The 27135-nt window shown below is 46.1% G+C and overlaps 1 protein-coding gene across 3 annotated transcripts in view; it reads right to left on the bottom strand.

The window, feature by feature from the left end:
- LOC120919333 (lysosomal alpha-glucosidase-like) overlaps positions 1 to 27135 on the bottom strand; it is a 258842-nt gene that overhangs the window by 115402 nt on the left and 116305 nt on the right. For all 3 annotated transcript variants that reach the window (XM_040331444.1, XM_040331445.1, XM_040331446.1), the window contains exons 4-6: positions 19358 to 19523; positions 9108 to 9204; positions 6001 to 6120 (exon numbers count right to left, since the gene is read on the bottom strand). In XM_040331444.1, the coding sequence (XP_040187378.1) occupies positions 6001 to 6120; positions 9108 to 9204; positions 19358 to 19523 (383 nt within the window). The remainder of the gene's footprint in view (positions 1 to 6000; positions 6121 to 9107; positions 9205 to 19357; positions 19524 to 27135) is intronic.

Raw genomic sequence — 27135 nt, 5'->3', positions numbered from 1 at the left:
TCCAGCATCACGTACAAACGGCTAAAGATATTTATATGAAACTTGGCACACAGGTTACTTATATGTCAGCCACAAACATAGGATAGGTGGTTTAAACCTTACCCACCCCCACTTGCCATGGTCGGGGTTTTTCTTTAAAGTCCCATGCAAAGCAATGGGAAAATTATGTTCCCACATAACTTCTGTGTTCCTGTCTGCTGCCCCATGTCTTTTTTCAACAGTACTATGAATACCTTGGCCGGTGGTGATATATGTTAGCACAACATGGCATCTTGGTTAACAACATCTGACCTTACATGAATTACATATGACCTTACATAACTGTCACCAAAGGAGCTGCGGTGGCTCCACGCGATTGCCACTGCACTGACAACTGATTCACCTCTGCAGCTAGGGGTTCGGATCCCGCTCTCGGCTACCTGTGAATTGAGTTTGGTGGTCTCAGCCCCGCCACTGGTGGGTGTGCTATGCGAGGTTGGGTTGGGAGGACCCCCTCACACCCGCCATTGCCAACCGGGGCATGGAGAAAGGTGGCAGATTGCCTCTGGGGGAGGCCTCCCAACTCCTGCAGGCCGGCTCCTCTCTCTTTCGAGTTCACGCACAAAATACACTTTTTTAAAAAAAAACATAACTGTCAACAATAACTTACCTGGATGATATTTAGCCCGAAGACGTCTGACATTACCCATTTGGCGCCTCTTGAGGTCAGACCACTTCTTAACAATGGCCTTGTGGTCATGTTGGCCGCCAAAGTCAGCGATTAGGGCGCTGACCACAGCCCTTTTCTGTGGCTGCCGCCGCAGGTCATCATATCCTGTTTCCAGGAACTTCTGCAAGATGAAGAACAAAGTATATTGTAATACTTCTGTTGACAGCCTTATGGATATATGACGTAAATGTATGCTATTCAACAATTGGAAGCATTCTCGCCTTATTAATCAATGACAGGGGTAACATGAAAGATTTTATATCCTGCCATTTCGGTCGCCACCTTTTTTGCATAAATATAGCAGCCATTATCATTTGCATAATTATGAATATATTATTAACAACACAGGATACACGTATAGGGGAGATATGCGTTGCTAACTCTTTTCCCTGTCAGGAGCCTAACGCCCCGGGGGGTCAGAGACGGGACCTTTTTCGGAGGACCACTGACGTATGTACCAGTCGCAGTTTTTTGTGATGTCACTCTTTAGGTGTGTGCACATTTTTCACTGCATCCGGGTGGAGTTTTTGGGTTGTGTTTTGCACGCCACAGGCTTTTCAACAGGAAAAAAACAGCTGGAGGCAGAATGGTTGCAAAACACTACGTGTTTGTTACTTAACTCTGGGTTTCAAGACCAGTCCACCTCCAGCTGTTGCAAAACTACTACTCCCATCAGCCACGGTCTGTCAGTGCATGCTAAGAATTTTACTTTTGCTGCATTTAGGGTGCCACAGTTTAGAGACCCGTGCATAAAGGCCTGAAAAATGGGGGCCTGCAGAACTTACAATACTAGAAGTGCCAGCATTCCCAGGCATGCTGGAAGTTGTAGTTCTGCAACATCTAAAGGGCAATATGTATTCGAACGTCCTTGGGCCTTGAGGACACTGAAGTCAGGACGTTCGCATACGTCCTATGTCCAAAAAATTTTTAAATTCATTATGCTAAATAACAAGGAAAAGTGCCAATATACACATTTGCCAACCAGGGTGTCTGCAGCTGTCCAGGCATGCTGGGACTTGTAGTTTTGTAAAAGCAGGAGACACATTTTTTGTGAAATACTAATATATGATCATATATACTAACTTTTAAACTAGACTTAAATGCTGGGCTGGGCTGGGACTTGTAGTTTTGTAAAAGCAGGAGACACATTTTTGGTTAAATACTAATATCTGATCATATATACTAACTTTTAAACTAGACTTAAATGCAGTTGAAGATGATGAAATAACAGTGGTCAAAATACTTACACAAATCAGCAACTTTTCCTCAGACTTAGTGAAATTGCTTCCAACCATGTTGCTGTGTGATTGCGCTGCGATCATAAGTTGGAAACTGGCAAGGCTCCAGGAAATGGTCGCGTGTTGTTCGCGTGTTGATTGCGCTGCTTGGACCGAGATGGGTCCATATGGCTTCGGCTGTATGGACCACAGTAACTCTTTTCCCTGTCAGGAGCCTAGGAGCCTAACGCCCCGGGGGGTCAGAGACGGGACCTTTTCGGAGGACCACTGACGTATGCAACCGTCGCAGTTTTTTGTGATGTCACTCTTTAGGTGTGTGCAAATTTTTCCTTGCACCGGGTGGAGTTTTTGGGTTGTGTTTTGCACGCCACAGGCTTTTCAACAGAAAATAACCAGCTGGAGGCAGAATGGTTGCAAAACACTACGGGTTTGTTACCTAACTCTGGGTTTCAAGACCAGTCCACCTCCAGCTGTTGCAAAACTACTACTCCCATCAGCCACGGTCTTTCAGTGCATGCTAAGAATTTTACTTTTGCTGCATCTAGGGTGCCACAGTTTAGAGACCCGTGCATAAAGGCCTGAAAAATGTGGGCCTGCAGAACTTACAATACTAGAAGTGCCAGCATTCCCAGGCATGCTGGAAGTTGTAGTTCTGCAACATCTAAAGGGCAATATGTATTCGAACGTCCTTGGGCCTTGAGGACACTGAAGTCAGGACGTTCGCATACGTCCTATGTCCAAAAAAATTTTAAATTCATTATGCTAAATAACAAGGAAAAGTGCCTAAATACACATTTGCCAACCAGGGTGTCTGCAGCTGTCCAGGCATGCTGGGACTTGTAGTTTTGTAAAAGCAGGAGACACATTTTTGGTTAAATACTAATATCTGATCATATATACTAACTTTTAAACTAGACTTAAATGCAGTTGAAGATGATGAAATAACAGTGGTCAAAATACTTACACAAATCAGCAACTTTTCCTCAGACTTTGAGAAATTGCTTCCCACCATGTTGCTGTAATATTGGGAAACTGGCAAGGCTCCAGGAAATGGTCGCGTGTTGTTCGCGCAATTGCGCATGCGCGATCGAAAAATCGCAATCGCAATATGTATTTTGGTTAAAATATCATACATATTCGATTTCAGAGTGCTGCTACAGCAGTTTTCGAAATATCTGCAATAAATTTCGCATTCGCATGTTGCGATATTTCGATAAAATATCAGGAATATTCTGAGCCAATCAGAGCGCTCCTCCAGCATATCTCGAAATTGCGCAATAAATATCGCATTCGCATGTTGCGATATTTCGATAAAATATCACGAATATTCTGAGCCAATCAGAGCGCTCCTCCAGCATATCTCGAAATTGCGCAATAAATATCGCATTCGCATGTTGCGATATTTCGATAAAATATCACGAATATTCTGAGCCAATCAGAGCGCTCCTCCAGCATATCTCGAAATTGCGCAATAAATATCGCATTCGCATGTTGCGATATTTCGATAAAATATCACGAATATTCTAAGCCAATCAGAGCGCTCCTACCGCAGTTATTAAAAAATCGCAATTATTTTCGCATTCGCAATAGCGAAAAATCGCATTCAATTAATTTCGATAAAATATCACGAATATTCGAATTTAGCGAATATATCTCGAATATTCGAATATATATTCGAGATATATCGCGAAATCGAATATGGCATATTCTGCTCAACACTAATCATTACTGGCTGACAACCCTTCTTGATCCACGTTACAAGAATAAAGTTGCAGAGCTCATCATGCCTTCACAGAGGGAGCAGAGAAAGAAACATCTTCAGGATGCCTTGAAGAAAACTTTGTGTAACGCCATTCAAAACCCTGGGAGGGTACCATTTCCTGGTGCTGGACAATGTGTTTCTGAGGCTTCGTTTAGTCAAAGGAAGAGTGGTGGTGAAGGTGGCCGACTGACTGATGCCTTTAAACAATTCTTTAGTCCTCAGTGCCCAGGGCTGTTTAAGCAACCATCGGCAGCATCTGCAATATATGGTGCAGGAATATCTAGGGGCAAGAGCAGACTTGGAGACCTTTCCAACTGAGCATCCACTGGGTTACTGGCCAGAACTTGCTCAATATGCAATCAAGCTACTTGCTTGTCCTGCATCCAGCGTGCTTTCTGAACAGACATTCAGTGCTGCTGGAGGGTTTGTAAGGGATCAAAGAGTGCGTCTGTCCACAGACTCCATTGATAGGCTTACATTTATCAAAATCAATCAGTCCTGGATCAGCAGCTATCAAAAAAGTGTCCATCCATCTTCAACCGACCTGACGGAAATGAAAAATAGAAAAGCTTTGCCTTGATGGGAGGCCTCCCGGCCTAAACTAAAAACTAGGAATTGTCAAAAACTATTTTTTGGTGAATGGGTAGGAGTACAATGTACCAGATACCCATTCACATGAGGGGGTAGGCTGGGATCTGGGGATCCCCTTGTTAAAGGGGGCTTCCAGATTCCAATAAGCCCCCCACCTGTAGACCCCGACAACCACTGGCCAGGGTTGTTGGGAAGAGGTTCTTGTCCCCATCAACATAGGGACAAGGTGCTTTGGGGGGTACCCCAAAGCACCCCCCCCCTGTTGAGGGCATGTGGCCTGGTATGGTTCAGGGGGGGGATGCTCATTTCCCCCATCCTGACCTTCAGGCTACATGCTCGAATAAGGGTCTGGTATGGATTTTGGGGGGACCCCACGCCAATTTTTTAAATTGTTTGCTGTGGAGTTCCCCTTAAAATCCATACCAGACCTGAAGGGGGGAACCCTACGCTGTTTTTTTCCTTGATTTTTCATCCAGATTACAATACATTACAGCCGCAAGCAAGTATAAATTACATATTTTCCTTTAGAAATGTAATTTTGCTGCGGCACTATTCTACACATCGCACAGTAGGGATGAGCCGAACACCCTCGGTTCACACCAGAACATGCAAACAGACAAAAAATTTATGCAAACACTGTTAAAGTCTATGGGACACAAATGTGAAAAAACAAAAGTGCAAATTGTTAAAGCTTATATGCAAGTTTTTTCTTTGGACCGTTGGCGCATGATTGAAGATTAATTTTTTTGACACTTTTTTGGGGAATGGGTAGTACCCCATACTTATTCACATGGGGGGCGGGATCTGGGGGCCCCCTTGTTAAAGGGGGCTTACAGATTCCGATAATCCCCCACCCGCAGACCCCCACAACCACCGGGCAAGGGTTGTGGGGATGAGGCCCCTGTCCCCATTACATTTTGGCTTGGGGGTGTCCCCTCCAAATCCATACCGGCCCCCAAGGGCCTGGTATGACCCTGGGGAGGCCCCCAGGCCATTTTTTTCTGACAATTTCTTACATTCATCTGTCAGCGCAAAACCCGGAAAAAAGGTCCCCGACCCTATCCAAAAACACACTGGCTGTAAAACACATAGATGTAAATGTGTAGCAGAGGAAACCATGTTAACTGAACTGTAACGCATTTCTGCAAACTGCAAAACGCGCTAAAAAATGCATAGGTGTGAACCTAGACTGAAGATGTTTTCTTCTTTTAAATGTTGATTTCTAAGTGAAGGAATAGGGAGAATGGAAAGGTAACGGAGTGGGAAAATATATTAAAATCCAAACGGGAAGTGGGAGAAGAAGCGTACTTGAGATCCTGTACAAACGAGCCCTTTGGAGAAAAGCTTTATCTGGCTCACTTTATTATAAGCGGTCAGGTCAATACATTTTGGTGAGTCTTTAATCTTCTCCAAGAAGACACACAGCTGTGTGGTGGGATATTTTGGGAGTTGGAAGATTGTGCACTAAGTAATATTTATTCGTCACAGACTTTTTTTATTGGACTTTGGATTTGATATAACTTTCTACATAATTTTTATATTTATTCATTTATTTTAGCACTTTATCACAGATGTTTCACTTGTATGTGAAGGATATATGATGTAGTCACTTATTGTATAAGCTAGTGCTAATATATGTATGATTAGTTCCACTTTAATTTCTGTAGTACTTGGTGTACAGGTTTAAATGACATTCTTACCAATGACCTCCTGATACTGTTTAATGACAGTTTTTGGGTCAGGGCCCATAAAGAAATACATGTCAACGATGCCTCCTATGGTCCTCCAGGTCAAGGCAGGAGCTGGCTGCAGTACTACATCTGAAATAGAGCAGCAAATACAGTATAAAGCTGGATTATTTTTTTTGGCAATGTAGTCATCTAGACAACAAACAAAGGAGCCTTTATAGTCATTGATGGTAATCAATTTTACAATACAGTTTTTAGGGCCTATTCAGAAGGTTGCAATGTTTTTCATTACCTTTTCTCTCCTGAGTCAAATATTTCATCAACACCTACAGATAAAACATATCCTTGCTTCCCGAAATATGGAACAAAAGCTGATTACATCCTCAGACCCTCTACTTTTCTAATAACCACCACAACAAAACAAGGCCTTATTTCATATCTATATGCCTCTTTTTGCCAAGACCAATCTGACAAAACACCCCTTGCCGTGCAAGATAGCATGGGGAAAAGATATAGGATGTATTTCAGATAGGGTTGCCACCTTTTCTTTAAGTCAAACCCGTACACTTTAATTTTGTTTTATAGTAAACTGACATGGAAATTCGGCTGTACGCTGAGCGCACACCATATCTCCTGTGCTAATAAGCACACATCCTGTCCAATGTTATATTTCCCATATGGCCCCAAGTAAACAGACATCACCACAGCTTACATTCTCAGCAACATGCTCTACCGGCCTCTACCCAGCACCGCACTTGGCTTTTTATTCATAAATAACAAAAGCAATGACAAACAGGAAGTGATGGCTCCAACAGCCAATCGCTTCTTCCATGGGAAATTACATCACAGGAAATCCTTCCAACAGGATGAGTCAATACAAACAACCAATGAATAATGGCTAAGGGAGTGTTATGGGCGTGTCTGAGCAGAGATAGGGTGTATGCTTTACCTGAAAGCCATGTTGTTCAACTAAACAAAGGAAGCCACATGGCTAACAAACATGAACTCTGTCTCTGACCATAACTACTCAAAGACTACCGTATTACCGCTGAAATGAATCCTTATTCCGTGTTGTTCCAGAGAACAACGCATACCTGGATTATACTACCGTTCCTGGGGATGGGAGATTATCTGCAGGAGTATGCTATGAGTACTGATATGTGCTGATCAGACACACAGCAGAGACAAGAGCGTCCATCCCCCATAACCAATAATGTCTTTGCAGAGTAATCATATTCCATCCAGAAATTTGTCTGTGCAATGCACAGGGGCCCTTTTGCTGGTGGACATTTCCCCACTCTGCAAATACCTCTCTCCAACCTCAGGAAGTTTTCCACTACCAGACAGGGCTTAACCACCATCAGTCTGCCCCAGTCAGCTCTTTAAAGCAGGCTGCGGAAGTACTATCACTGGGCTACACTATGACAATACATATTAAATACATCTTCATAAAATTTCCACAACAAAACTTTACATATATTTTGCGATTAAATAACATTTCTAATATGCATATGCAATTAATCACAAGAGCCCCATTTACATCAGAGTCCCCAGAGTTCCCCTTTTACATAGGAACTCACAGAGTTTCCTTACACTGTAAGGGGAGATTCTGCAGACTCTGATGTAAGGGAGAACTCTGGGAACTCTAACATAAGGGATGCTCTTGGAACCCTGATTTTGGTGGGAACACTGAGAACTCTGATGTATGGAGAAGACTCTGCTATAAGGAGGAACATTGTGGCCTCTGGTGTAAAGGGGAACTCTGATGTAATGAGTGCTCTGAGAACACCGATTTACCTTTCGTGTACTCACTCAGAGACAGGAGAGAGAAGGGGGGAGACTTCAGTCACAGACAGGGATGGATGGTGAGCTTATTCACCCCTTGGTAGTCAGCACCTCTCATCCGGATGTATCTGAGGCTACTGGACTTCAAATTTCCCACCCCCACTTTCCTTTTCTGAGCAACAGCGCCAGGGATTGGAGTGTGGGCAGACCTAGAGGGGTAGGGGCAGGTGGAAGAGTTGTAGATCGAGCCCTCTCTCCTTTCCCATGTGTGTGTGTGTGAGGGGAAGAGCATCATTAGTGCTGGCTTTGGGCAGCGTGAAAGAGTGTAACAGACACTCTCGGCTTACACAATTGCAGCTAGCAACCCTGCTGGTAAGCCATAGTCTGGTCTGAATAGCGTGTCCAACCCTAATTTCAGAGGATGTGGGGAAGAACTTGTTGGTGGCAGTTACTATAGTGTTCCTCTCACCTACCCAATGACTGACTCAATTGTTTATTTTGCATTGAGTATTGAACCCCACAGAAATTGTACCACTGGGGTCATAGAGACACCCTAGACACCAGGTGCTGCAATTGTACTGCAGATCTCATTCATATGTTGTAGAGATGCCTTAAAAGAAAATAAAGTATCGTATATACTTGAGTATAAGCCGAGTTTTTCAGCACATTTTTTTTGTGCTGAAAATGCCCCCCCATGGCTTGAGTCACCTTTTTGCACCTGATCTCCCGGATTTGGGGATTCAGGACCAGTCGGCCATAGCCCCACTCTTCCTCTACAAGTGTGCAAAGTTTGTTGTCCAGGGGACCTACGGCCGGGGAGCACCGATTTTTCAAAGCCGGGCACCCCTTCCATAGACTCCCATGTTAAACAGTAATTTCTCCGGTGACTTTGGGGACCCGGTACCAGCCAGTCGTAGGTCCCCCGGACCCGGAATTTTGCACACAGACTCCCATGTTAAACATCAGTCTAGTCATGGACACAGTGAGGCATGCACATCTACACAGTGAGGCAAAGTGAGGCACAGTGAGGCATGCAGATGGACACCCTAGGCTTATACTTGAATACGTTTTCCCAGTTTTTTTGTGGTAAAAATATGTGCCTCGGCTTATATTCGGGTCGGCTTATACTCGAGTATATACGGTATATTTATGGTCACAGTGTAAAAGCATATATCCATTTTCACATTATATTCCAATTATTCCTAGCCTACCCCTATTAATCTGAATGATATTGAAGTTTATAAACTTACTTTGTGAAGATCCCACACATTTAATTACTTGAATTCTGTGACACATATTCACACACATATGTACACATATTACACAATACATACCCATAGCATTACTGTTGAGCAGGAATACTCCATGAGCAGAACCGTCTTTCTCAAAACCCAGATAAAACGGATGTGAACCATATAGATTAGCATCTTCCTAGAAGAAAAAGAAACACACTTAAAGTCTTAACCACTTCCAAAGATGGTTGTGCGTAAAAATCCCAGTAGGTCAGCAGTTTTTGAAATACTTAGACCAGTCATCTGGCACCAACAACCATGCCATGTTCAAAGTCAATTAAATCCCCTATCTTCCCCATTATGATGCTCAGTTTGAACTTCAGCAAGTCGTCTTCGCCATGTCTAGATGACTAAATGAATTGAGTTGCTGCCATGTGATTGGGTGATTAGCAATTAGTGTTACCAATTAATTAAACAGGTGTACCTAATAAAGTAGCCGGTTAGTGTGATATGTATGAGAACTAGCATCAAACATAGAGCTTCAAAGAACACCACCACTCACTTTTCTTGCCCATTTTTATTTAAAGAGTTCAGAAAACAAAAAACATGCAGGGGTTTCCAGCGTTGCACTCTTGCTTCTCAAACAAACAATCACTCAGTCATTGCAGTACACCTGCTCCGGCCTTAGGCCGGGTACACACGAGAGGATTTATCCGCGGAAACGGTCCGGGGGACCGTTTCCGCGGATAAATCCTCTGGCGGATTTTGATCTCATGGTTGTACTAACCATGGCCCATATTCTCGTAGATCGGCGCATATTTAGTGAGGCGGAGCGGATCTCCGATGCGCACCGCCGGCTTAACTTGGCGAGAGCCGAACCATATTCCCGAACCACCTGCGTCCTACGCTGCGCTCGCGTAACTTAAATGTGTTGGCGTAAGTAGGCGCAAGTGACGGTAGGAGGGATGTGGGCATGAAGCATTATAATGATCCGTGACCGCATGCAAATGATGTCCAGACCGAACGGCGCATGCGCCGGACGTGCCCCGCCCTCTGTGCATGCGCACAATGACAATAGGCATAAATCCATGCTGAGTTGGGCCGGCCCAGTGTATAAAAGCTTCAAGCATCCGCCCAGCTAGTGCAAAGTGACTCCCTTGGATTTCATTATTGGAGTTTACACTTTGCTGCTGCTATGCCAGGGCCAAGGAAAGACCGCCGCAAAAAAAACTACAGCCCTGCTGAGAGGGAAGTTATTGTTGCAGCAATGAAGCGCTTTGATGCCAGGCTCCATGGTGCTGAGAGTGGCAACACTAGCAAAGTAAAAAAGGACGAAATTTTACGAAAAGTGACGGCACAGGTCAATGCCCTTGGCCATGAGGTGAGGACCCCCCAGGACATCATTAAAAAAATGAATGACCTGCGGGGGGTGGTCAGAAATAAAATGGCTACCATTGCCAAACATGCCAGGGGCACTGGAGGTGGGCCACCCTGTCCTATCCGGCTGACAGAGGAGGAGGAAGTTATAGCCAGATGCCTGCGGAGGGAGCAGGTGGAGGGCCTGGAGGGCCATGACTCCAGTGAGCCGCCCATGAGGACAGGTAAGTGTGTTCTATCTTCTATCTGGTGTGTAGCATGTTTGGGGGGGGGACATGTGACAAGTGTGTGAGTCCACCAACATGTGAATTTTTTGTGTCATCCACAGATGTGCAGGAGGGAGCTGGGCCGTCTTCTGCTGGCAGTGTCCGTCCAACACCGTCCCCCCAGCAGCCTGCTTCTGTGGCTGACCCCCTGGGAAGCCTACAGGCTTTGTTGGAGGGGAGTGGGCAGTCCTCCGCACAGGAGGTGGTTGAGGAGGATATTGCCTATGAGGAGGTGGTGGGCAATGAAGAGGAGGTGGTCCAGAGTGAGCAGGATTTCATTTTATTTCTTGAGGACTCACATGAGGTGCCCGGACCATCACACCACCACCGTATCTCCAGCCCCTCAGGGTCTTCCATCACCCTCTCCAGCCCCTCCCGTCCCATGCCCCTCACCACCAGCCCCTCACGGCCCTCCCCCTATTCAAGGGCCCCAGGCACTCCTGTCCCCAGGAAGGCCACCCATAAGACCAGGGGTGTGGCAGGAGTCCTGCAGGAAAAGCTGGCCAGGCAGCAGGACCAGCAGAGCCGCCATATGGGGGACATTTTGGAGGAGTTGAGGCGGCTCAATAATAGCCTGTCCTCCTCTGGAGCAGTGCCCGATGCTCTGCAGGATGTGGCAGGAAACTCGGCAGCCACCATTACAAGTCTGGGTTAGCTGCAAACCACCACAGCCAAACTTGTGGGGGAGGTCAAGGAATCTGGGCACCAGGCGCAGTCTGCGCCGGGGCCAGTGATTTTTTATGTCTTCTTTATGCTCTAAGTTAGAGCTTTTTTATTTTATTTATGCTCTAAGTAAGAGCTTTTTTATTTTATTTTATTTATGCTCTAAGTAAGAGCTTTTTTATTTTATTTTATTTATGCTCTAAGTAAGAGCTTTTTTATTTTATTTTATTTATGCTCTAAGTTAGAGCTTTTTTTTTGGTGTGCTGCACAAAGTAGTGCATAGCACAGTGTGAATGCTGTGTGAATGTGGGGGGGGGGGGGGGGGTGACACTCCTGCCAGTAAGGGGTGTCACCCTCGGTCGCTGGGGATAAGTTCTCCCCAGGTCCGTGTGAAAGGTGTATGAATGGACAGCAACATCATTGGAGCCTTGACGCGGCGTTGCTGCTCCTTAGTACCGTGCGGTGTACTTCGGTCTAATCCAATGGGATGTGCATGTGGGGTGTGTGTGCTAGGGACCACAGTGGTGTGCATGCGTGCATTCTCATTGTTCAATGTTTTATGTGTATTTTTAACGTTCAAAAATTCGTTCCACTAGACATCTCCTGATTGCTGATCCCTCAGAAGACGGGGTACCCTCGGTTAGGGGGGTAATGTCTGGTTGGGGGGTCAGGTCATCACGTAGCTCAATCTCTATGCCCTTTCTCACTGCAAAGTTGTGCAGCACGCAACATGCAGCGATGATCTGGCACACGAAGTTTGGGGAATACAGCAGGGTACCCCCAGTCTTATCCAGGCATCGGAAACGGGACTTCAGGATGCCAAATTTGCACTCCACCACTGCACGGGTGCGTATGTGTGCAGCATTGTAGTTTTCCTCTCCTGGGGTTTGTGGGTTCCGGAATGGGGTCATCATGTGAGGTCCCAGGGCATATGCAGAGTCACCTGAAAGGGAAAAGACAGGAGGATGTTAGTCATGCATGTGCCCCTCGTGATGTCTGCATCATGGGGGGGGACAGTCATACCTGGCACCCATGTCACTCACCAACCAGCCAGCTGTCCCCATACACGTTCGCTTCAAATTGTCTTGGGATGTCGCTTTGACGGTAGATGAAGCTGTCATGGCTGGATCCTGGGTGTTTGGCACGGACGTGCCGTATGAGGCCTTGGGCATCCACGATCACCTGGACATTGATGGAATGCCAGTGCTTCCTATTCACATAAATGTGCTGTGTCTCATGGGGGGGGCTGTATTGCCACATGGGTGCAATCAATGGCCCAGATGGTGCGTGGGAATTCTGCAATTTGGCAGAACTCACGCATTACCTTCAGCCGCTGGTCCTCCTGGGTGGGTCTGATGATGTGGTGGGACATGCGTCTTAGGATTGCGGGGACAACCTGGTGCACACATCTGCTCATGCTGGTTTGTGATATCCCAACCACGTCTCCACTTGTTCTTTGAAAAGAACCAGTGGCCAGGAAATGCAATGTTGCCAGGACCTTCACCAGTGGCTGCACTGCATGTGAGCGTTGTGTTGGGCTGGTAATGTCACCCTGCAGGGCTCTGGTAATTTCCAGGATGGCATGAGGGGTGAATCTGAAACGGCGATACACATCCACATCAGCCATGCCAAAAAGGCTAATGCGCTGTGGGTATACCCTCTCACGTGCCCTCCTCCTTCTATGTGCCTCGGCCTCTTCCTCTTCCTCTGCCTCTGCACACACTCTGCCCCTGGCATGTTGGCATACGAATGTGTTGTCCTAAGTGTGGTTGCTCAGCTCGTCCGGGATGGTGCTGCTGTATTTGCTTTCAAGCTGACTTACTCAGGTCTGGAGCAAAGTTAACCAAGCTTTATGAGGAGTAACTTTCAGCCGGCCATTCGTCTTACGCGCACAGCGCGTAGCCTACGCCGATCGCGCGTAGGTTCGGGAATCTGCTTATGTACATCATTTGCATATTTGAATACTAATTCTATGGCCGCGTAGGATGAATTCAGCGGAAATATGCGCCTACGCCGCGTACACTTAAACGAGTTAGGACGGACGAGAGCAGCCTTGTTTCTGGCGGATCTGGTTCTGTGACTGCGGCGCATAGATAGTACGGCGCATCTTTACACTTACGCCGCCCATCTCTATATACGCCGGCGGAACTTGTTTGAGAATATGGGCCTATGAGATCAAAATCCCCGTGGAATTCCGTCCGCGGTGACGTGTCGCGCCATCGCCGCGATGATGACGCGGCGACGTGCGCGACGCTGTCATATAAGGAATTCCACGCATGCGTCGAATCATTACGACGCATGCGGGGGATGGATTCGGACGGATTGATCCGGTGAGTCTGTACAGACCAGCGGATCAATCCGTTGGACTGGATTCCAGCGGATCGATTTCTTAGCATGTCAAGAAATTTTGATCCGCTGGAAATCCATCCCCGGGGACAAAAATCCGCAGAAACAGATCCGCTGGATCGTACACACCAGGGGATCTATAAAACTATCTGCCCTTGTTGTTTTAACTTTGCATTGTAAAAAAAAAAATTCTGCCAGTAAATACCTTTTATAGCCCACTTCCTGTTTCTTGTCTGGTAAATAAAAATAAGTTCAACTTCAGGGTGTAACATGCTCCTATTCACCCAACTGCCTCTGCCAGTGCACCCTGTTCGGTGACTGCGGGCGGGGGATCTTCTCTCGATACCTGCTATCACAATTTGAAAACAGTGCGGCTATGCAGGGCTCCGCCCACACAGCTGTGTCGTTTATTCACAGTTTGCTACGAGAATTAATAAACAACAAGTACCATCTTCCATTGCGGCTGACAGCTTGTGGTTCTCAATGAGTTGCGAGGGCGCGAGGGCGCTGGTGAGGGTTCTTGTAGTTCAATGAAAATTCTGTACAGAGTGTCTGCATGATCCACGCATTACACTTGCAATCTATTAATTGTAGGAGCAATGCTTTACAGGATGCAATGTAAAGAAATTATAAATGCACATATTTTAACCTGCAAAAATATGTGCATTTATTATTTATTTATTTTTACAAAAGGTTAAATTAGTCTTTAACTACTTGCCGACCGCCGCACACAACTATGTTTTGTCAGAATGGCTCAGGCAGGCAAATGGGCGTACCTGTATGTCCCCGCAATTGCGGCGAGGAGTGGCAGAATGGGAAGATGCTTTGTAAACAAGGCATTTCCCTGTTCTGCCTAGCAACATGACAGTCATCGGGAGCAGTGATCTCTGTCATGTTGTAGTGAGCCCATCCCCCCACAGTTAGAATCACTCCCTAGGACACACTTAACCCCTTGATCGCCCCCTAGTGTTTAACCCATTCCCTGCCAAAGTAATTTATACAGTAATCGGTGGCTATTTGTAGCTCTGATCGCTGTATAAATGACAATGGGGTGAAAATAGTGTCAAAAGTGTCCGATATGTCCGCCATAATGTCGAAGTCCTGATAAAAATCGCAGATCGCCACCATTAGTAAAAAAAATATAATAATAAAAAATGCAATAAATCTATCCCCAATTTTGCAGACGCTATAACCTTTGCACAAACCAATCAATATACACTTATTGCGATTTTTATTTACCAAATATATGTCGAAGAATACATATCGGACTAAACTGTGGAAGAAATTTTGTTTTTTTATACATTTTTTGGGGATATTTATTATAGCAAAAAGTAAAAAATACAGCTTTTTTTCGAAATTTGCGCTCTTTTTTTGTTTATAGCACAAAAAATAAAAACCGCAGAGGTGATCAAATACCACCACAAGAAAGCTTTATTAAAAAAGAACGTCAATTTTGTTTGGGTACAACGTCGCACGACCGCACAATTGTCAGCTAAAGCGACACAGTACAGAGTCGCAAAAAATGCTTTGGTCAGGAAGGTGGTAAATCCTTCCGGGGGCTGAAGTGGTTAAGTGACAGATCTGTCTGATTAACAGATGTGCCCTGGTACATTCAGGTCTATATTAAATATGTCACTGGGGATATAAACGCACTCGGCATGTTGTGTAACAAAATATAATACTATTGTATCAAACCAGTCTCAGTCTATAGTATATAGGGCCATATTCTCTAAGATTCTAGGCGGGCGGCGCGTAAGCCATTTACACTCTGCCGCCCCAACCTACAGGAGCAAGTGCTGTATTCCCCAAACACTTGCTCCGTAGTTTGGGGCGGCGGAGTGTAAATGGCCCGGCGTATCCACGCGTATATATTTAAATTAAGCGCGCCCCCGATTCTAACGAACTGCGCATGCGCCGGGCTTAAAATAGCCCAGTGCGCATGCTCCAGTTCTCGGCGTAAAACGTCAATGACGCCGACGTGTGCGTCATTGACGTAAAGTCGTATTCAAGAACGACTTAGTAAAACGACGTACCCGACGGGAAAACACGACGCGGACCCCGACGCCATACTTAACATGGCCTACGTGGGACTTGCGTAAACTTACCCCTCATATAGCAGGGGTAAGTTTCCGCTTACGCAAACGACGTAAGCGACGGTTACGCGACGCAAATTTGTTCGGGAATCGGCGTATCAGGCTCATTTGCATAAACAAATGAGACCTGAACGTAAACGCCACCTAGCGGGCGGCAGAGTAATTACATTTAAGATCCGACAGTGTAAGTGACTTACACATGTCGGATCTTCAGTGTATCTATGCGAAAATGATTCTAAGAATCACTCGCATAGATACACTGGCCAAAAAAGAGAGATACGATGGAGTATCCTGAGATACTCCATCGTAACTTTACTCAGAATATGGCCCATAGTCTCCAAACAGAACCACAAAACATTAAATATAAGCTAGAGTTAGATCCTTGTTGATTAACTTTAATTTACTGTATGTACTGAAAGCCAGAGGAGATAATTCATCACATATGCTGTGTAATTATTTAAATCCTTTCGAGGTGTTGCATCAGCCTCCCAATATTTTTGTGGCTTCCACCCAAGATCCAACACATTTACAATGTATATATACTAATATGAAAACTGTCAGGTCTTAATTAAATACATTGTAGCTACTGTTTCATTCTCATGTAGATTAAAGGTGTGGCCTTTGATCTGCATATGACATTATTTAAGAAACCTTAGGTAACCCAATTAACCCTATTTAACTCCTTTCAACTCTTCTTCCCTTCGATATTTTTTCCCAAACCGATAATGGTTATTTTTCTTTAATTTCGATCACTTAGTATGTTATTTATTTCAGTGTGGCAATAAAAAATTTGCAAAATTGACCAAAAAAAAAAAAAAGTGCCATTATTTGGTTTGCAAATACCTGCCATACTCTGTATCAGAAACATAATTTTACTCTCATTTAAAATTAGACAATTTATAGAATAATATTTTTTTTCTGGTCAAAACATAAAAGTTAAGTCTTCTTGTCTACAGATTACATATAAAATCTGCTATAATAATAAAATAAGTAAAAAAGTAGTGAATAAAATCTTTTTTGCAAGACAATACTGCCAAATGCGTGTTTTTTTCTCTAGTCTTTCTTAAAAAAACAATGCATGTATTAAATATTATAATATGCTAAATAATGACAAAGTTATTGTTGCATAATTAAAGTGGATGTAAACCCTCCATGTCAACCCAAAATTTGAGATTTTCTTTTTACATTCAATGACAATGGTAAACAAGACAAAAAGAGAGGGTGAATCTCTCTAATGGGGGCACAGACAGCAATAACTACTTGATAGAAGCAACATAAAAGAGATATGATGAAAAACTGACCGGGATCATAACCCTTTCGTACTCTATCCAAAATTAAAAAAGGTTCTGCCTCTAGTTACACTTTAACCACTTAAGACCCGGACCATTATGCAGGTTAAGGACCTTGCCCCTTTTTGCGATTCAGCACTGCGTCGCTTTAACTGACAATTGAGCGGTTGTGCGACGTGGCTCCCAAACAAAATAGGCGTCCTTTTTTCCCCACAAATAGAGCTTTCTTTTGGTGGTATTTGATCACCTCTGCGGTTTTTATTTTTTGTGCCACAAACAAAAATAGAGCGACCATTTTGAAAAAAAATCAATATTTTTTACTTTTTGCTATAATAAATATCCCCCCAAAATATATATATAAAAAAAAATTCCTCAGTTCAGGCCGATACTTATTTTTCTACCTATTTTTGCGCAAAAATTATAGCGTTTACAAAATAGGGGATAGTTTTATTGCATTTTTATTAATAATTTTTTTTTTACTACTAATGGCGGCGATCAGCAATTTTTTTCGTGACTGCGACATTATGGCGAGCACATCGGACAATTTTGACACATTTTTAAAACCATTGTCATTTTCACAGCAAAAAGTGCTATAAAAATGCACTGTTTATTGTGAAAATTACAATTGCAGTTATGGAGTTAACCACTAGGGGGCGCTGTAGGGGTTAAGTGTGACCTCATATGTGTTTCTAACTGTAGGGGGGTGGGGCTGGACGTGTGACGTCAGTGATCGTCTTTCCCTATATCAGGGAGCAGACGATCACTGACACTGCCACAATGAAGAACGGGGAAGGTGTGTTTACACACACATCTCCCTGTTCTTTAGCTCCGGTGATCGATCGCAGGACACCAGCGCACTCGTGACCCCACGGCTGGGCTTAAAGAGACACGTACAGGTACGTGATTGTGCCCAGCCGTGCCATTCTGCCAACGTATATCGGCGTGAATGGTTCCTTAAGTGGTTAAGGCTCTGTTCACATCTCATGAGTTCGGCATTATTCTTTAATGGCACCCCTAACGTGATGTAATGCCGCAATCTTTGTGCAAAACACACATTTTAGAAACAGCCTAGGGGCCCTTTACACTGATGCATTTTTACCTAGTTAACAAAAAAATGTTTCCTTTTAAATTCCATGGGACTCTTTACACCACTGTGCTATGGGTATAGTATGCTTGCAGTATCTTTGGTGAGGTTTTCAAAACTGCGCAGGTCCCCACTAAAATTAATAGAAATTCCACAAAAAATGTGGCTAAAACGCACCTGTGTTATGTTTTTGGTGTGTTTTTGAGTCACATGTCTAAATATTACAGGTGCATGCTGGGTATTAGACATCCAGAAAATGCACCAGAAACACAGCAAAAACGTATACAGTAAAACCTTGGTTTGTGAGCATAATTCGTTCCAGAAACATGCTTGTAATCCAAAGCACTTGTATATCAAACCATTTTTTTACAGGGTATAAAAGAGAAGAGCGGCACCTCTAAGTGTAGCAATAAGTTGCTAAATGTTGTACCGTCATTAAATGGAACCATATTGCTACACTTAGAGGCTCCTCTCTTCTCTTTTATTCTCAGTTGTGACATGACACTACTCTTATATCGAGACATCGCTTGTATATCAAGGCAAAATGTATTAAAACATTTTACTCATCTTGCAAAACACTCTCAAACCAAGTTACTCTCAAACCAAGGTTTTACTATATGTGTTTTTGATGCATTTTTTCAGCAGGCAGTGTGAAAGTAGCCTAATTCCCCGTACACACGATCGGAAATTCTGACAGCAAAAGTCCAATGTGACGGAAATTCCGACCGTTTGTAGGCTCCATCAGACTTTTGCTATCGGAATTTCCACCAACAAAAGATTGTTCTCAAATTTTCCAACGGAAAAAATTCCTATCGGAAAATCAGATGGGCAGCAAAATTCAGATCGTCAGCAAAATTCCGCCGCATGCTCAGAAACAATTTGACGAATGCTCAGAAGCATTGAACTTAATTTTCTCGGCTCGTCATAGTGATGTACGTCACCGCGTTCTTGATGGACGAAAGTTCAGAAAACGTTTGTGTGACCGTGTGTATGCAAGTCAAGCTTGAGCGGAATTCCGTCGGAAAAACCATCCAAGGTTTTTCCCGACGGAAAATCAGATCGTGTGTAAGACTGGAGTTCAGCTTTAATTGAAAAGGTAGAATGCTGGTCATAAATGGTATATAATAATAACAACCTTTGAATTTCAACAAATTTTCCTCTAAAACATGTAAAAGTAAATGAATACATATAAAATTAAGATATTTGCTATAAAATATTAATTGTTTCACCATACCCGTGGTATCAGGTCTCTGTTCCAAAATGTGAGTTTTTTCCAGTTGAGGTCTAAGTTGATGGAAGTGAGATGTTCCCCAAGACCATATATGTAGGAAGATGAAAGCGATGTGGACATTTGTATGAACTGATCAGCAAAGATGATTGGGGCAACATTGGTGTCTACCCTATAATGAGAGCATCAGGATTATTTATATTTCCATAATCAATCCATGAATGATGAAGGAACTATTAATATGATTAATATTTTGTAACAGCACAGTGGTGTAGTGAGTAGCACTCTCGCCTAGCAGTAAAAAGGGTTGCTGGTTCGAATCCCGACCATGACACTACCTGTCTGGAGTTTGCATGTTCTCCCTGTGCCTGTGTGGGTTTCCTCCGGGTACTCCGGTTTCCTTTCACACTCCAACGACATGCTGGTAGGTTAATTGGCTTCTTTCTAAATTGGCCCTAGTATATGAACGTGAGTTAGGGTCCTTAGATTGTAAGCTGCTTGAGGGTAGGGACTGATGCAAATCTACATTGTATATGTAAAGCGCTGCGTAAAATTGATGGCGCTATATAAGTACCTAAATAATAATAATTTACTTAGTATGCTCAGTGAACATTTACAGAGTGAATATTTACTTTACTAAGTGAACAATGTTAACCTCTTTTGTAAATCCAATGTCTCCAATTAAAAAAATATACATCAAAACCATACATCTTGTATAATAGAAAGAGGAAAGAGCACTTTCTGTTTCCTTTAAGAAGGTACATGTTAAAGGATAAGTTCACCTTTCTGGAAAAAATACTAAATGCACATATTTATGCATAAAAAAAGTGTTTTTTTTTTCACAGGAGCCTGCAGAGCATTGCACTCATGATCGGTGGATAATGGGTGCAATGTCAGGCTCCTTCGCACACTGCCTAGAGCTCTCTGCTCATATGTATGCACAGGCAGACAGTTCCTAGGCAGTATGAATGAACTACAAGTGCGCTGATCTGATCAGCATGCTTGCGGTCCATTGAAACTACAAACCTGGTGGCTTGTAGTTTGCATGGGACCTGAAATATACTGTAAGTATACTAGTCCTGTAGTCACACTTTACACACCTTGTTCAGGAGTGAATGCAAGCCCCTTAAATGTATTTTTCCCACAATCCTGGACTTCTGAACACTCTCAGCGGATAAACTGTGAAGTGTGGTCCCTTTTTCCAACCCTATGGTTTGGTTCTCCGAAAAACCACACCAAATGGACATGACCATGCTTAAAGGACGCTTGTTGAACAGCAATGACTATGCACATTAGCTGTCACCAGGTGCTAGGCCTTCCAATGCTGTATCAGGCACACAGGCAACCTATGGGCGCAAAAACATGCAACTTCCTTGTAAGCCATAGTCACGGGGGATACTGTGCCAACTGGTTCTACAATATGACTTTACCATTATTTTCAGCCGCTTGAAGCCCCATACCAAAGACTCCTTCAACCTTATCTTTGTGGAGCCTGCTTGGGAATCTCTGCAACCCACTACTGGAAATAAAAGCTACAGTGACCCTTCCAGTGAAAGAGGTGCCACAACCCCATTTCTAGGGAACCACAAGCAACTGTATGTGTTCTAATTTGTGCTACAACATACTCTATATTTTACAGTTGAACTTTTCTGGTACTCTAATATAATATCTTTGCTGCCACCTAGTGGTCAAATGTGCTCACTTTTTATAGTTAGACACTTACCTGTCCACAAATCCAATGGTGTCTTCACCCAAACTGATTTTTCAATCGGCTCTCGGGCATTGCCACTCGCCATCTTGGCTAAGGGAAACCGTCAGTGAAGCCTTGCAGTTTCACAGCTGGTTCCCTACCGTCAATGCAGAGAGGGGGAGGAGGCAAACAAGTGGAGCTTCCCCTTTTGGGTGAAGCTTTGCTCTGTTTCACCCAAAAATGGAACTTCCACTCTTTGTAGCTGCTGACTTTTAAATGGGTGGAACTCCGCTTTAAGTATTGTTAATGAAATAGCTTAATTGACTGTAGTGTTTTGTATGAAATAGCTTTCTCCTACCATTCTGACTGTGTTGTCAATTCACCTTGCATTCATTCAGTAAACATCAAGTTGCACTCGCTGTTTGCCTGATCATTTGGCTGAAAAAGGTTACATAACAGTCAACACTGCAACATAGATATCTATTAAGAGATCTATTGATTTCTCCCTAAGTTTGGCCTTGTTGCATTTTTCTCTTCTACCACTAGGTAGCCGGGTACTTGGTGGTACTAGATATGAGAAGGGCAACCCAAGGTCAGGTTATGGGTATGTTGGGTATCTCAGCCAATGGCCATGGGTTTTCTTTAATCCTTTGGCCTGCTGAGAAAGCCTATATATTCGGGTGGAGTCAGGTGATCTATGTTCTGTGCCACCTGGACAGCTGTCTGGGTGAACGTGTGTCATATTGCCCGGGCTTCTAGGCCGGAGATTGGGCCTATCCCGATCATATCTGGCTGCTAGGCTATCTGAGGGCCTATCCAGAAGCAAGAGAGCAGCGCAGGTTTGGGACTGCGGCCTGCAGTTCAACCAAAAGTGACGGTTCTGTCGGCCAGAGAATGTGTCATGGTCGGAGGTAGAGAGGAAGATGTCGCCAGTAAGGGATTATCTGCCTTATTACCAGGGACCACGGTGAGTAACTGAAGCAAGTACCGGAGCAGCATTCTCACCAGACAGGGACGGTGAAGAATCAGGGAACTTCAGTGGGTATCAAGCCAGAAACCCAGCCAACGGAGGTGACCCTTGCAGAGCAGCCTTATGTGTCAAGCCAGGGACCGAGCAGGCCAGCGTGGGTGAAGCTTGAGAGGTATCTAGAGTGTCAAGCTAGGGACCCAGCAGAGAAGCAGGGGTAATGCTTGAAGAAGAAAATGTTATTTGGGCACAGTGTAGCATACCGCGCAATTATCATTCAAAGTGCGACAACGCTGGGGGGCGTGTCCGGATGTGATTATGAGCAGACGTGCTTGTGAGGAGCTCCGGGTATCCTGAAAACAATCCTCAGCCATCCATGCTTTTATGGTTGGATTTCAGCCTTTAAACCCTGCCTGATTGTCACTCCTTGTCTCCTGGTGAGCCCTGTGCCGAAATTGGGCGAAGATTCTGCGGTGGATGCCCGGGAGAGAGGGGACTGCTCAGCCTCCAGCCGCTGCCATCTTGCTGCTCTGGGCCCGGACGTTGCGCTCGGATCCCCGCCAATCCGTGTGGTGAGCTGCCATCCTCTGCCCCTGGGACTGATCCCCATCCTCCTGTGTGTCCCCTCGCCTGTCCGGCGTGTCCCGGTGACCTGCCAAGCCGCTGGGGGTGCCTGCGGCGGCCGCGGCCTAGTACCGCATGTGAAGCCTCCGGCGCCAGCGCTGTTTCCTGAGCGGCTGCCCCGCCGAGGTGTACCGCGCTCGGCCCTTACTGGCGGCCGCGGGTCCTCCTGCTTCCACCTGCCCTCCGCCCATCCACCTCCCTGCTGAGCCCTGCTGTGTCTGCCTGGGTGGGCCGGTGGTGATTACCTGGGACCTGGTGTCTCTGCCATCTCCAGGCCTGGATCCCCTCCTGCTGTGAGCCTCCCTGATCTCTCACCTCACTGCCCAGTCTGAACTGCTCCAAGGGGGCTGGGGGCCTCTACAATAACACCTGCCTCCCTGGACTGTGATCCCTTGGACCCCCCACCCGCTGCACTTGCGGCCTATCACCCCCCCCCCCGCTGCCTTCTGGACACTGCTCTGGGCGGGAGGTGCTCCAGCGTTGGGGACCCCTGTTAGAGTCCCGCCAGATGTCCCCCCCTTCCAGAAAGGGGAAGAAGAAGAACTCCGGGGCCACAGGGACCGGCTCTTCGCCCCAGGGGCCGCACCCCTCGCCCTCGCAGCCAGACCCCTTGCTGGTCGAACGGTTCCGGGCCCTGTTGACAAATTTGGAGATGGACCCGGGGGGGGTTCCAGTGGCGGAGGGGCCAACCCAGCCCTCACAGGATAATACGGCCACGATCCTTGCCGCGATCGAGCAGAGTAAGACCTCACTGCTGGTGCGCATCGATCACCTTGCGGAGGAGTGCAATCTCATCAGGAACGACCTTGACAAAATACGGGGGAGAATGGCGGAGACTGAGACCAGAATATCTGCTACCGAAGATCTTACAGCCACCCATGCCTCCTCCATTGCCGAGCTGCAGCGCACGGTGCAGTCCCTCGTTGCAAAATCCGATGATGCTGAGAACCGACTCAGGCGCAACAATGTTAGAGTCCTGGGGTTGCCTGAGAGGGAGGAGGGGGAGCACCCAGCTGAATTTGCGGAGGAATTCTTCAAAAATCTCCTAGACCTCACGGATGTCCCTCCTACATACGTGGTTGAGAGGGCTCATCGGTTGTGCACCGGCCGCGCCATCCCGGGGAATCCCCCTAGGCCCTTCCTAGTCCGCTTCCTCAATTATCGGGACAGGGACAAGATTCTCTCCGAAGCCCGCAAACATCCCACTCTTAATTACGGCAACGCCTCCATTCATCTCTTTCCTGATTTCTCGGCCGATTTGCAGCGGAGGAGGAAGACCTTCAATGATGTTCGCAGACGACTCAGGGACAAGAACATAAAATATAGCATGCTGTACCCCAGCCGCCTGAGAGTCCAACACAATGGAGCGGTTCGATTCTTCGACAACCCAGCGGCTGCTGATGATTGGCTGACCACCTTGCGTTGAGGACCCATCCCTATGCCTCATCGGATGCATGAACTTCCTACATCCTTGCCTGTTGTATCCTGTTGACGCTTCCTGTAAGTACCGGAGCACCCTCACCTTGACCGATACGTCGTTAAGAGACTAGCGTTGAACCCCCACAGTTTAGTTGGTTTGCATGCTGCGGGAGGCCTGGTGTTTCTACGTATCTTGCAGACTGCACACCAGACCCCGCGCGCCGAGAGGGGTATCACACCCACTACCGTGCCTACGGTCTTCGACCACCTGAGCTGTGAGCCGCTCCGGGATACTTGGTGCAGCACGACGAATCGTCACCGGCTTGCACCAGCCTACCCCCCAGGAGAACTCCCACTATCTCTCACGAGACTCACATACCAGTTCGAAGATACCCTCTCGTGAGCTGAACCTGTTGATTGGTTTAGAACTGCTGAAGTCTGTATTGTGGCCTAATTTTCAGGGTTAGCTGTACAGGCTCTGTGTTTTTTTGTTTTGTTTTGGGGTAAAGACCGCTTCCTGACCTCCATGATGTTCTGGGGGGTAGGGGGGATTGGTAGGATAAGCACCTGGTGCTTGGGAAGTTATGGTTTTGTTACTTTGACAGTTTATATGTGTGTTTTGTGTTGCACGTACAATGGCTCATGCTCCACTGCTGCTCACCGGGTGTCACCTGCTCAACGACTACTATTCTCCTCTAATTATTTTGACCGAAGCCCCTATGGCGTCACGTGATCAGGATTCCTTTTCCGTGGTCTCCTGGAATGTGCGTGGCCTCAACTCTAAGTTTAAGAGGGCGCTTCTTTTTCAATATGTCAAACAATACAATCCAGCTATCCTGGTCCTGCAGGAAACACACCTGGTGGGCAGTAAGCTCATGGCTCTAAAAAGACCCTGGGTACAGAAGGCCTTTCATGCCTCCTACTCCACATATGCGAGGGGAGTTTCCATCTTGATAAACAAGTCTCTCCCATGTGTCGTTGAGGCGGTCCACACGGACCCGCAGGGTAAGTTTGTAATTTTGGTGCTCACGCTCTGGCAACAGAGGTATGTTCTTGCTGGTATATATGTGCCACCACCCTTTAAGCCTGAGGTTCTGTATACTATACTGGAGAGGATCACCCCCTACTGTCCTGCAAAACTTTTACTACTGGGTGACTTTAATGCCATCCTGTCCCCTGATTTGGATAGACCCGCGCCACCTAAATCCTTCACCGGGGAGTTGTCTAACTGGGCACTATCTGCGGGTGTGACGGAGGTCTGGAGGTGGAAATTCCCTTCCACTAAATCCTTTTCATGTTTTTCTACCTCCTACAAAACCGCCTCCAGAATCGATTATGCTTTTGCTAACCCCTCCCTGCTGTCGGACGTTTTAGATGCCTCTTATCTGTCCAGCGGCCTCTCTGACCACAGCCCCCTGCGGATTACCCTGCGTACCACCTCATCCCGTAGTAGCTCTATGTGGCGGCTTGGTGCACAGTGGATTTCTCAACCTGATATAGCGGAACAGGCCCCTTCGGCCCTACGTGCTTACTGGGACTCTAATGCAGGGTCATCCTCTCCTGAGATAGTCTGGGATGCCTTCAAGGCATTTACTAGGGGCCATTACATCTCGGCCATCAAGGCGGTGAGGGTGCAGCAGGCTGCTGCCGTGGTGGCTTTGGAGGATGGGGTGGAGTTGGCTTCCGCCCGCTTTGGATCGGATCCCTCCGCCTCAAACTTCGACGCGCTGCAGGCGTCTAAGCGTAGCCTTCACCTTCAGGTAACGGAGACTACTAGACTGGAATTGTTTCGTACGAAGCAAACTTTTTTTGAACAGGGGGACAGGAATGGCAGACTGTTGGCGATGATGTCCCATCATGACACCCCGAGTACAGTGATTCCTGAGCTCACCTCTCCCACGGGTGAGGCCATCTCTTCTCCTGAGGCCATTCTGTGGGCGTTCCGTGATTTTTACCAATCCTTATACAGCACCACTTTGCCCTCCGGTTTAGACCCGGAGGGGATGAAGCTCCTCCTAGATCCAATAGCCCTCGGTTGGCTCTCCGACTCGGAGAGATCACATCTAGTTGCCCCAATAACTGCTGAGGAGGTTTTTGCTGTGATTAATTCCCTGTCCACTGGCAAGGCTCCTGGTCCTGATGGTCTTCCGGTTGATTTTTATATAGCACATGCAGGCATGTTGGCCCCCCGACTGGCCGCCTTGTTTTCTCACTGCCTGGAGCAGGGTTCTCTCCCATCCTCCATGGCGCACGCGCATGTTATTCTCATTCCCAAGTCGGGTAAAGATCCGAAGTTGTGTGCCTCCTATAGACCCATAGCGCTTCTTAATAACGACCTTAAGATTCTAACTAAGCTCCTCACTGCTAGACTCAGCACTTTACTTCCCTCCCTCATAGACTCGGATCAGACCGGTTTCATGGCCCACAAATCCACTGATATCAACTTGCGTAGACTGTTCACTAATCTTCATGCACAGCATGACAACCAGGGTACCAGAGTAGTTGCCTCTCTCGATATTGAGAAGGCATTCGACTCCATAGAGTGGCCTTTCCTGTGGGAGACTCTAAGGCGGATGGGTTTCCCCCTGGTGTTTATAGGATGGTTGCAGACTATTTATCGTTCGCCGACAGCTGCCATTCGTTTAGGGGGTCGGCTATCGCCTGTGTTTAAGCTTGCTAGGGGTACTCGGCAGGGCTGTCCTCTCTCTCCGGCCCTTTTTGCCATTGCCATGGAGCCAGTGGCTGAGGCACTGCGTGTTTCGCCACACATTAAGGGGCTTCGTCTGGCCTGGCTGGAGGAGAGGGTGGCCCTGTACGCAGATGACCTCCTCCTGTTTCTAAATGATGCCGGCCCTTCTCTACAAGGGGCATTGCAGGTCCTGGAACGCTTTTCAGAGGTGACAGGACTTAGAGTTAATTGGTCGAAGTCACAATTGCTGGCTGTTGATGAAAACGCTAGGGGGGGGGCTTCGGCTTCTCTTCAGCTACAGTGGGTGGACGACTTTACATATCTAGGGGTACGGGTCTCGAGGAATGTGGCTGATTTTCTTCCACTGAACTTGACCCCCGTAGTCGACTCAGTCC

The sequence above is a fragment of the Rana temporaria genome, chromosome 12 (genome assembly GCF_905171775.1).
Source record: "Rana temporaria chromosome 12, aRanTem1.1, whole genome shotgun sequence".
Classification (NCBI taxonomy): Eukaryota; Metazoa; Chordata; class Amphibia; order Anura; family Ranidae; genus Rana; species Rana temporaria.
This window is presented reverse-complemented; position numbering and strand designations above follow the sequence as displayed.